The sequence below is a fragment of the Dicentrarchus labrax genome, unplaced genomic scaffold (genome assembly GCF_905237075.1).
Source record: "Dicentrarchus labrax unplaced genomic scaffold, dlabrax2021, whole genome shotgun sequence".
Classification (NCBI taxonomy): Eukaryota; Metazoa; Chordata; class Actinopteri; family Moronidae; genus Dicentrarchus; species Dicentrarchus labrax.
The window spans coordinates 10,491,846-10,504,355 of record NW_026136701.1 but is presented as its reverse complement, the minus strand read 5'-3'; the positions used below and the strand labels follow the sequence as shown (position 1 = coordinate 10,504,355).

Sequence of the window (12,510 nt, the reverse complement as noted above, 5' to 3'; positions counted from 1 at the left end):
TCATATTACTTTGTTTTGTTTAAAATTCACTGTGTCCTAAATTAAAGTCTAATCCCAGTAGAAAAGCTAAAGTTTATAATACATAACAGTTAATACAACACATTTTATTTGGAGTTGTGCTGTTTCATGTCGCTCTCCCTTTAAGAGGCTTATGGGGCTCAGTGCAGGGGGTCACAGCACTGACTGAATATGTATCATATAAAGTGTTATTATGAAATGCATGTATACCAATTTCCTCTGCCTAATCCTTTTTGCCTTTAGGCCCCATCCAGTGCACCAGCCAAATCTGTTCAACAGTGCCTGTAGAAATATGAGAAAAGCTAATATGTATTTCATACTAATGATGTTACTGCTCCTTTTGCCACTTGTTTTGTAAAATTGTTGCTGCCCTTATTATACTGTAAAGTCCTTAAACTGAAATAAAGTTTAGTACTGATACTTTACTGATTTGTTAGAAGGTTGATTTGTTTGCTTAATGATGACTGAAAGACTGTTTATTAATACCAAACTATTTTATCTTGACCAACTTCCTGGATGAGGACTTTTTTTTCCTAATGTTTCTTTAAAGTGGCATTCAGTTTTTTTATTAAATAAATGCTTTTGTCTTGTCTTGATTTTAGAAAGTTTCATTACCGTACACACTTGCAATACACGCACACACACACACACACACACACACACACACACACACACACACACACACACACACACACACACACACAGTTATGTCTCCATCGCTTCAGATGATATTACATTGACTTACATTCATTTCCTAGAGGCTTATCCTGATCCAAATCCCTACTTGGCTAACCCCAACCCTTCCACTAACCTTAAGTCTTTATGTTTTACTTTATGAGGACATTCTGTCCTCAAAATGAAGGTGAGTCCACACAATGTGACTGTGTAAACAGATTTATGTCCCCACAACATGAGTAATACATATCCGCACACACACACACACACACACACACACACACACACACACACACACACACACAAACTTTTACTTGAGCAAAGGCTGTCTTCACTGCTGCCCTATAATCAATATTGGCAAGATTTAAAGCAAATGAGATCAATCGAATAATCAATTGGAGGCTCATAAAGACACAGTCAGTTAATTACAATGAACGGCCCTCTTGCAGTCAGATCCCCCCCCCACACACACAGATGAAATACATCCCTACGCTGAGTGGCTTGGACCCTCATCACAGCAATCAGCTTGTTTGGATAGAGAAAAAGAAGAAGAGAAGAGAGAGAAACATACATAAGAGCAACCACTGCGAGTAGTAGGGTTTTTTAAAAGATCCCACAATAACAACAGAAAAAGTACTAAACAAGAGTTTGGAATATTATATAAGTAATTTAAGTAAGCATGACATGGAACTCACATATCAAAGATAGTCTTTTACCTCCTAATTGTTTTTGAAATGTAGTTCTATTTATTTTAAGGTGCTTTTCCTGATTGAATTTTCTTTTTTTTTTTTTTCAGTAGGATTTCCCCATATTTAACTTTTACAGCTTTATCATTCCTGGTAGATCTCCCTGACCTTTGTTTGGGTTTGTGAGCACTCTCACTCAGGAACTTAGCCATCTGGTGAGCTGAGACCTCCACAGGATACTGTGAGAACTACAAGTCCAGTTATCAATGAGGGATCAATCAGTGTTCAAATGTGCCTCTACACTATGAGAAAACACATAACACATAATGGATACAATCCTTTACTCAAAATACCTTTCGAAGGCTAAATAATGAATTAGTCCATTTCCACAGTACATTCATCTGAGAATTGTTCTGATATGAACTCGTATTAGCCCAGCACAGTATTTTATTACTTAAAGATAAACATCAGCACACATTAACCCTAACCCATGCTAATGGCGTTGCTCCAGGGAAGGCAGTCAGTCATTTGGTCCAGACTGAAATATCCTAATCCTAATGACTATTATGATTCCCTGAATGTGTCCTGTAGCATCATCAGGAGGTTGACAACTGTGGATTGGAATGAAATGTCTTTCCACCTAGTTGAGAGACGGTCTGGTCTGATCTGGTCCTAATATTCTCTGGTTATTGAATACCTGCAACTTATAAGGGTGCATGGAGCATAGAAACACAATTTTGATGTTAATGTTGTTTTACATAGTCTTACTGACTGGGTATTAGTAAGGAAATTAGTCAGGGCAAGTTATCTGTAGTGATAAACCTTGCACAAACATTGCACAGCCAGACTTTGGTAACAGGACTACAACAGCCCTCTCAGTTTATCAGACTCCAACAGATGGTTGGAAGCACAGTGCAACACCCCCACCTCATTAGTTCGGCAATTAACAGAACAGATTTTGCTTCAGTGGGTTCTGAGAATTTACTTCCTTGATAAAACAACAAAGGCACTCAGTTCCCATCACCCACTCACACATGTACATGTGCACACAGATATGAAAATAAGGCTGGGTCATCAGACAGCGAGACTCAGGCTTGATGTGGCAAAAATTGTTCTGTGTCACCATATGTCATGATATTACTGTGGTTGAGGGCGTATATAAATACTGTTACTGCTAACACTATCATACTTTAGTTGTATAGCATTAATCAAAAACAGGAACATACAAATATCTGCTTTTGTGAAAGACAAATGTTTATTGGCTGGTGTTGCAGGCTCAGCTGATTTGATTAACTCTCTTGTATTTCCCATCAGGAAGCAAGGGATCTGTGTCTCTATCTCAGTTTGTGGACCAACAGACGAAACAGGTGCACACAGTACGTATGCAAATATCTTCCTGAATGTGCAAAGGCTATTTTTCTGGTAATGTGACTCCGTCCCACAGAAATGCATAGAAACACATTTAAACGTACAACCCCCCACGCACAGACACAGCACACACAAATACAAGCAGAAGTTAGGCAAAGCCCACAAACGCATGCAAATCATGTTTGTCTGCTGTAAAATGCACACAAAATCTCTCTCCCAATACACACAATTATTACAGACTTTACACATTGATGACTGAATAATACACCTGTGCTTGAGATTGAGACAGCTGTGATCCTGGCCGATGTTGACACAATGATGATGGCATGACACAAAGAGAAGTTCATCTGCATAACATCTTAGATGTTATCAGCAGAGAGCCTGCGTGTCCCCCACCCTGACAAGACTATCAGCTGACAGTGTTGGTTGAAGAGGAGGATGGTATGAGGACGACTGGAGTGTGTGTCTGTGTTTGCATGGGTTTATAAAAATGATGTGCTTGTGTGTGCTTTAAGGAGGGTGTGTTTGTATTATAGCACACACAATGGTTCAAAGTAAAGTTTGTGTGCTCGACATCCGGGATATGCACACACTTGGGGAGGCGTGTTTACCTTCAAACTATGAAGTCTTGGAAGTGTCTGCGATTGTTGCTGTGGGTGTCAATCAGCTGCTGTCCTAGCGGGTGGTAACCTAGGGGAAGTCAACCTACAACAGAGTATTAGGAAATGCAACGTGATACAATGCATAGTTTAGTCTAGCCCAGGCTGTGCTACTCATATATAATCTTTTGAATGTAATAACATGAGAGACACAAAGTTGGGCTAAGTTTAGTCAAGCATTTACTGGAAGGTACTGCATTGTTATTTACTCTCATGTCAACTTAGTTTAAAGAGTATTTACAGTTTATTGAAAAGATACTAATTAATTAAATATGAATAACATCAAAGGTCACAAAGTCAGTAACACAGCAATAGTTTGCTAACCTCAGCTAGCATTAGCTACTGCTGAGGAGACCAAGTGAGGCTGGAGCAGAAAAACTCCGGTAACTGAGGGCTTTTTATTGCACATGAATTCAACTTTGTAATAGAATGAATGTGTTATTTCTTCTTTCAGAAGCTACACTTTAGACATTAGTAGGGACACAACATGAAAGCAAGCTCTTGCTTTCTTACTTTTAGGCTACATCTGTGAACTTGGACACATAATAAAGGCCTACTAAATACAGTATGTTAACTCAATTCATGTTTAGGGTAAGTTATAAGTTAATATAACACCAATTTTAGCCTAAACCATTTCAGTTTATGTTATTAGACAACTATATAATAGCCTACTAATGCCCTGTATCTCCTTTGTTACCCATGCTGAGTTAATAGGTTATGAGCAGGAGACGCCCCAGGTGTTTCATTAGCAGCACAACCATCAAGTTACATCATCCTGTTAGAAAAAGACCGACAAGACCGGAAGCTTTCAGAATCAAGGCACACCTAAGTTACATGTACGAGCCATTATTGTATATTTACTGTGCAGAATTGTGAAGAAACATGGGTTAAAATAAAAAAGGGATTTTAAGCAAATACTGCCCTCATTTTGCTGGCTGATATGTTATGACCGACCATGGCTCGTCTTCAGTAGTTTAACCAACCACACCCTTATGAGCCATTTGTCTTATTGTGTTGTGTATTCGGGAAAAGTGCTTTTGGAAAAAAAAAAACAGACAAGGTTTCTTTGCAAACACGTTTCATTTCGGTGCCTTAAAACATTTAAAAGTGCAACGTTGTTGGTTTTTTTTTGTTTGTTTTTTTTTACAAGTGTGTATTATTTTGAAAGGAGTAGCCCCAGTGCTCCTCGTCATCGTGCGTAAATTGACACGTGAACCGTGATGACTGAACGGCTCACTTCTTCTCTGGTGTAGTCGTTAAGACACAGGATACAGCGGTACCGAGGCGCATCGACAGGCAAATAAGGCTGAAAAGAAAAAAGTCACAGTTGCAGGTGGATTTTATTCTTCTGTCCTCAGGATTGATCCGTCCATCATCTCCACAGAGCGGCCGCCAGGTGAGTTCCTATTCTGCTGTTTCTTCTTCCAGCAGATTATCTACAACTTCATGTGTTTGTCGTTGAAAATAGTAATTAGACTGTACCTCTGTTTGTTGTCAGTCTGGGTTTTAACAAAAACAGCACAATACTTCATATTCCTCTATAAACTTGTATAGTGCTCCCTAGTTTTATTCTGGCATTTATAATACAGTCTGCTATTACTTTAGGGTCTTTGTTCCACAGCTTTGTGAACTGCATGGCTGTTTTATGGCATTATTGACAGACTAATACTCCTAAAGGATGTTAAACTTAATGTGCTGTTTTTATCCTTTGTTGGGACTTATTTATGACAGTAATAATATTTTGATGGTATGTGAGGTAGAGACAGATATGCAAATATTATCCCATATTGTCAATAAGCTCTTAGGATGTTTATGATGATTTCCTCTTTTTACTTCTCTTTCATATGCTACCCTACCTACCTATTGTTTGTGCACTACCACACACACACACACACACACACACACACACACACACACCCCCCACAAAAAGTAAATAAATAATTAAGTGATTCAGAGGTCCCTGAGGTCTCATTCTGGTTTGAAAGCAATGATTATGTAAACAATTGTTTTGATAATTATTTGTTTTGAGTCATTTTTAAAAATAATAAATGTACTAATTCTCTGATTTCAGCTTTTAAAATTTTCTATTTTCTTTAGTTATCTGTGACATTAAACAGACGATCTTTCATTTTTAACATTTGACATTTTATGGCCCAAATAAATCAATTCATCAAGAACATAATCCAAAGATTTGAAAATAACTGTTGGCTGCAGCCCTACACTCTCACTGCTTGCTGCATTGTGTCTTCCCCTATATACCAAATCAAATCCAAGTACCAGACTGCTCAGAAGAAATCATATCTGGTTGGGCTTAGGCTCAACTATGTGGAATCCATGTTCACCATGTTCACTCCTTCCTCTTCGTGTCCGTCCACAGCGCAATGGACCTGCTGCCTGACTTATGGAGGCAGGACTACTGGCTTCCTCCAGGTGTGACCTGGAAGGACATGGAACAGCTGGCAGACTCTGATCGACCACTACCCCAGGACCTTCTCATAGCTCTGCCACTCGCACTGGGCTTTGTCGCCCTGCGCTACGTGTTTGAGAGGTAAAACACAACAACAACTCGCTTCATTCTGTAAATATCCAGGTGATGTGTTTGGGCCGTATCCTTTACAGGACGGGCCATTGTTGTCCGTGTGGCCAGGCAATTAAACACTTATCCCGCCTGACCTGCAATAATGCCCACATTCCTTGTTTAATAAGAAATACAATCATCTCTCAACACAATCGAAGAGTATTATTTGACTTGGCAAAATGGAAATGTTCTTTTTCTTGAATGGAGGATATTTAATGAAAGTAAATTATAGATGTAGATCAAATTCTGTTTGCATGAAATGCTTTTTAGTAGTTTAATTTCCAAAATCTAATGAAACACATGCCCAGTTATCAGCTTGAAAACATCTCTTTCATCAATTTTAGGTAGCAACAGCGCTGTGGGGTTGTTATGAGTGCAAACAAGCCTCACAGGCACTTCTTTTTTTCACACACACACAAACACACACTCACACACACAGATTGTCTTCAGGGTTTTTGACTTGATTACGTCTCCAGTGGGTTCACAGTTGTAACATTCACAGGAGTGAACAGTTAGTGGTTCGTTAAACCCAGTTAAAATGTCTTTATGTCATATTACTCCACTAAACTATGCTACTTTATTCTGTTATAGTCTATTACCTCATTTTTATTAGATGAGGTATATGTTTGTATAGACGGTTCATATTACTTCTCACATTATCCTTGAATATAGTTATTTTGCATACATACTAATCATCTCTCTCTCTATATATATATATATTCTAATCATAATTAATCTAATGTGTCACTTTCACTCAGGAATATCAGAGAAGTACACTATTAGGTTTGCACATACATCGCATTTGTGCACATTGGTTTAGAATACGTAAAGTTTTCTAGATATATGTTTATATTTATTTTTTACTTATATATTATCCTTTTCCCACTTAACTTCTCTGGACTGCTTATTATGCTGTAATGCTAAATTTCCCTCCTGTTAATCAATCAAATTTAACCTAAAATACAAGTATGCGTCAAGCTTAGTGGTAATACTACATGTCCATACACACACACACACACACACACACACACACACACACACACAAGTGCTTTGTTACCTACTGTAATTCGTGCATTGTATATAAAGCATAGCCTTCAGTTATGTGTGTTTGTTTTTGACTGGCTGGTAAATGGCTTACATTAACTTTGGCTAAACAACCACAGCCTGGCACCCTGCCTGTCCCATAGTGGGTGTTCTGTTATCATTTGTATAAGCTGTCTTTTGTCTTCCTTCCCCTCAGGTTTTTCGCCCCACCCATGGGCAGATGTTTAGGGGTAAAGAATAGATTGCAAGTGACTGCAACCCCCTCCATGAAGCTGGAGTCATTTTACACCCAGAGGAGCAGACAGCCGACACAGGTTGGTCTGAAAAGGCCTCTGCATGCGTGCAGTTCGGCTCAATTTGTAGCACATTTTAATCCAGAGCACACTGAAACAGGGTCAACATGAGGGTTTTTTTAAATGTTCATTCTAAGAATTTACTTACCCTTGTTAGTTGTTGGTGTGATTAATGTCCTGCGTGAAAAGTGCAGAGAAACATGAGTGTTGTGATAGTAATACATCCTTGTTCCTGGAAAACCCAGGGGAAAACCCAGCACTGTATATATAGAGGTCATATAAATACGCTCATTATTCTCTCTCAGCTTTTGGATAAACTAGGAAATAAAATTACTCATACTGTCTTTCTTTCTCCCTCTACATATATATTTATAAAATAAAAAGAATATAATAGAAAGAAATAGAAAGAACATAATATAGAATATAGAATTTAATTAATCCCAGCAGGCCTGTTTGTTTAAAACCTACAGATGATCATTAGCACCAGTGGGGCCAAAGATTACTTCACTTATTCAGCAACAACACTTTTACATTTTGCTACAACAACAACAACAACAACAACAACAACAAAATGCTTTGGGAGTAACTTGACACCAGTGTCCATTCAGTGGACAGTGAAGTTAAATGATCTGATGGAAAGAATAACATGCACTGCCTCTTATCTCGTTCCATCATTTCAATCTGGTTGCATTATGCTCATTATACCCCATTTAATCCGTTTCTCCCTTCCCTTATTGTTTCAGAGTGACATAATTAGTTTGATGTCAGTGTGTGGCAAAACCCAGAGGCAGATCGAGACCTGGTTCAGACTTCGCAGGAACCAAGACAGGCCCTGTCAAACCAAGAAGTTTGGTGAGGCTGCGTAAGTGCTTTCTCTCTACCACTGTTTCATTGTTCAGGTTACAGGTGACTTCCCTCAAAAACACTTACTCCACCACCCACTGCACAAAAAACCCCTTGAGAGCTTGGCACATCAAGCTATGTGGATTGATTTGTAGTCTTTTTTACATTTCTTAGGTGCCTTTTGTTTCACTGTTCAAAATTTCTGATCTCAAGTGTTTTATTTTGCAGTTGGAGGTTTTTTTTCTACCTCGCAGCCTTTGTGGCTGGACTGGCCTGTTTGATTGACGTGAGTTTCCAAAACGTTTTATAGCAAAAACATAGTAATATAACACTATTGTTGTATATCTTTGTCCCTGAATCAAAGCCCATTAGTGTAATCCAATAATAAATGTAATTAATTAGCTTTAAGCTTATCTTTTCTCTACAGAGATCTTGGTTCTGGGACCGCAGTGAATGTTGGAGGAAATATCCGATTCAGGTGAAAACATAAATTTCTGTGCATTTTCTCACTGCTTCCGATAATCAGTTTGTCCCATTTCCTCCTATATTACAACATGTGCATCTCTGACAGTGAGGAAAGCCTTGTCTTATGTGGAGGTGATCTGTTTTTAAAGGTAGTCTGACTGAAATATGAGTTTGAAGGAAACAGATTTCATTTATTTTCAAGAGCAAATGAAAACCAGTATCATCCATACTACAGAGAACTATGAATGTTCTGTCTCACCATTTCCAAATACTCATCATGTGGTTGAATAAATCTAAACAAATCAAGAATTGAAGGATGTGAGCAGAAAAGCAGCAGCACTCCCCTCCTCACACTGTTTTCATTATCAATGAATCTGGTGATTTTTTTCTTTAACACACACAAAGATATTCAGTGTCTTTATAGAAATTTCAACATCAGAGGATGGTTTCAATCCACTGACCTCTGTAATTACTAACTCTACATTCTGAGTTTTGTTCAGTGTTGTTAACCAGTGGTGGATTTAGAATAACTTTTTATTGACTTTTAAATAATGTTTGGTCCACAGCCCATGGAGAGAGCTCATTACTGGTACTACATGCTAGAGTTGGGTTTTTATGGCTCTTTGCTCCTCCGGATCTCTGTGGACATCAAGAGGAAGGTGAGGACCTCAACATTCATTCATTCATAAACACCATGGATTCCCTGCTGAGTTTGTAGCCTCACAACACATTTGCCCTTTAGAATACAACGTAAGCGAAGGTTTATCAGGTTTGCTTCAGCCCGGTCATATTTCATACATGATGGCTTGCACTTCTGCTTTAATGAGAAACTTCACTTAACACGTGGTTAATAAGTGATTATAGGAGCAGGAATTTTAATTCTATTTCTGACACACAAAGGTCATTTTGTTTTACAGAGTGGATAGTCTATATATGTTTGCTTTGCCAGGATTTTAAAGAACAGGTGATCCATCATTTGGCCACCATCTTCCTGCTCAGTTTCTCCTACTGTGCCAACTACATTCGCATCGGCACCTTGGTCATGCTGCTCCATGACTCCTCTGACATCCTGCTTGAGGTAACGTGCAATCTCACATACTCCGGGACAAATTACACCAATTTTCACAGATGTGTAGGCAATGCTGCTTTAATGTAACCTTGGAGGGACTCAAAAAAACAGCCCATGTAAGTAAAAGTCCCATGTCTCTAGGGCCAAAACTAAACACATGGGACCTTACAGATATAATTAATCTCTTTAGAACATGTCACCATACATTCACCTCCACGTTGGCAATTTTTCTGCCTCTGTGTAACCCTACCAAAGTGTTATCTGTATAAATGTACAGTCAGATGTTCATACTGTGCTTGAGGCTGTTCTTAGAAAATAAGTATCTAGTCTGAGATCTCTGGAGTAGCCTGCAGGACGCTCAACTATTCAGCAGGCGGATCCTGTGACCGAGTCCTGAGAGCTAAAAGTACTCTAGCAGCCTGAGGTGACTTTGATTTACCTGTAAGTAAAACACAGGATTGTAAATAAGAAACAAATTAAATATTTTAAAATCATTGTTTTATAAGGTTTTCTCTGGATTCTTGCACTCAGTAAGATAAGAGAAAATAAACAAAAACAGCACTATTATAAAGACACAGTAATGATGCTGATGACATACTGTATATACTACATATATACTGTACAGCACAGAGCACCATATGGAAGCCAACATTCACTCATCTACTTTCCTTTTATTAAAGACATGCTTTCCTGATTCTCTATTAAATTAAATTAAATCATTTCCCCCAGGGATTATTAAAGTATTTCTGATTCTGATTCTGATTTCTGATATTATCCTGATCCCCTGTCTTGGCTCATTAACTCTTTTGCATGATATTTAACTAATGTTATGTTTACTGTGATGAGTTCGCTTCACACGCAGCTTTAGTTATGGTTTGTATTTATTCGATCGATTCAGTTCGTTCCTATTTTTGCAGTCTGCCAAGATGTTCAACTACGGCTCTGGCTGGAGGAGAACGTGTGACGCACTGTTTGTTGTGTTTGCTGTGGTCTTCCTCGTGACTCGCCTGGTGATTTTCCCCAGCAAGTAAGGTTTACTCTTGATTCTAACTCTTGTTTTTATATTTTTGTCGATAGAATGTTTAACTACTTCATGCTGCACGGTTGACAACATTACTCCAATTGTTTGATTATTTAACAGAATCATCCATACCACCCTGGTACTGTCCATGGAGGTGTTTGAACCTTTTGTTGGCTACTACTTTTTCAACGTGCTGCTGATGGTGCTGCAGGCTCTTCACATCTTCTGGGCCGGCTTAATCCTACGCATGGTCTACAAGTTCCTGAAAGGCCAGGTGAGAATCAGCAGTTAAAGTTAAATTAACCACAGAGCATCGCAGACTAACATTTGTCATCCATGCATTGTAGCTTCCATACAGACGAGACATATGCAGTCAAGTCCTAAATTAGTAATAACATCCAAGAATTAGATTGTCAGGCACGTTTAACTCTGTATCTGCTCTCTCCAGCTGGAAAAAGACGAACGCAGTGATGAAGAGAGTGAGGTGGAAGAGGAAGAGGATGATAAAGGAGGAAAGGAAAATGTGGATCAAGAAGGAGATTACTGTTGGGAGAAAAGTAAAGACACCTTGAACTCCAAACTGTCTATGCTGACTAACAGCTGTGTCCTAAATAACTTGACCAACCACAGAGCGTCTGTAGCCGACAGAATGCGTAAAGCTCAGTAAAGTGTGGATTTTTTTAATCACATAAAGTCCCACTTTTGCTATCTCAAAACTGAAACAGCCGTGGTTTACATATAGAGTGATAGAGGATGGATGTGAGCCATTAACCTCTTTTCTGCCACTGTGCCTCACTTTTAATTGAGAGTGGAATTAGACGAGTAAAGCGGTGAGAGTTCTATCATTAGTCTTTGTAAAATGCTGATATAGCAGAGGATAGTTTCGATCTATCGACCTCTGGGTTATGGGCCCAGCACGCTTCCGCTGCGCCACTCTGCTACACACCCCAGATGGGACTCGAACCCACAATCCCTGGCTTAGGAGGCCAGTGCCTTATCCATTAGGCCACTGGGGCTGCTGCAGCTGCTGGGGAGCCCCTGTGAGCCCAGTTCATTGTTCAGTGGCGGTAGTAACACTGACACTATAAGGCTTTATGAGTTAAGATGGACAGGGATGGTAGTAGATGGTGTGTGAAGTACAATCAGAGGATCATGAAAATGTTCGGGGCCTGCCTGTCTGCCTGAGGTGTTTCTTCATTGTAGCTTACACTGCAGACTGTTTACACTGTTTGCACTCTTTGTTATTCAGCAAGTTCACAGAGCACATTTGAAAACAGCAAAACAAAAGATATAAACTTGGTAGCTGATGTAAGACCCAGTACAGACGCATAGAAGTGTTTTTTTTAATATTGTAAAATAATCAAATTGTTCCACAACATGCGATAGATGTTTAAATGGAGGAAATAAAGTCATAATTTTACTCTGCCATGCCTGTCTCTTGTAGTGATTTAAGACATTGAAATATTTTGTTCACTGTGAAGTATCTTTGTTAAGTTTTGACTGTTTATAACATAAAGCAAGGCAGGATTTGTGTACATTAACCTCAGAGAGTATCAGTATTTTATTTAAAGGGCATTTAGATTAAATGTGTCTATATCATATACAACCCAAGTGTGAATATTATCAATCATATAAACTGTCAATGATACAACCACAGACTGTGATGCTGAATAGCTTCTCCTGCACCGCAGTGCCACCTGGTGGTTGGGACCAGGATGACAACAATAGACTGAGTGCTTTCAAAATGTTTACCTGTAATAGATAATACCAGATAATAATTTCAAAGATGAT

General features: G+C 38.8%; 1 protein-coding gene and 1 non-coding gene across 2 annotated transcripts; one reads left to right on the top strand and one right to left on the bottom strand.

Annotated features, from left to right (window-relative positions):
• The first annotated feature begins 4,635 nt into the window (after positions 1-4,635).
• On the top strand, positions 4,636-12,147 carry LOC127363621 (ceramide synthase 2). The gene is made up of 11 exons (XM_051400346.1): positions 4,636-4,802; positions 5,784-5,954; positions 7,225-7,342; positions 8,065-8,183; positions 8,393-8,450; positions 8,592-8,642; positions 9,196-9,288; positions 9,579-9,707; positions 10,616-10,725; positions 10,840-10,993; positions 11,168-12,147. Exons 2-11 carry the CDS (start codon positions 5,788-5,790, stop codon positions 11,384-11,386), a joined length of 1,218 nt encoding a protein of 405 aa, XP_051256306.1. The 5' UTR covers positions 4,636-4,802; positions 5,784-5,787; the 3' UTR covers positions 11,387-12,147.
• trnar-ccu (transfer RNA arginine (anticodon CCU)) lies at positions 11,663-11,735 on the bottom strand. The gene has a single exon. It is a non-coding gene; the product is annotated as a tRNA-Arg (tRNA).
• Positions 12,148-12,510: the final 363 nt, after the last annotated feature.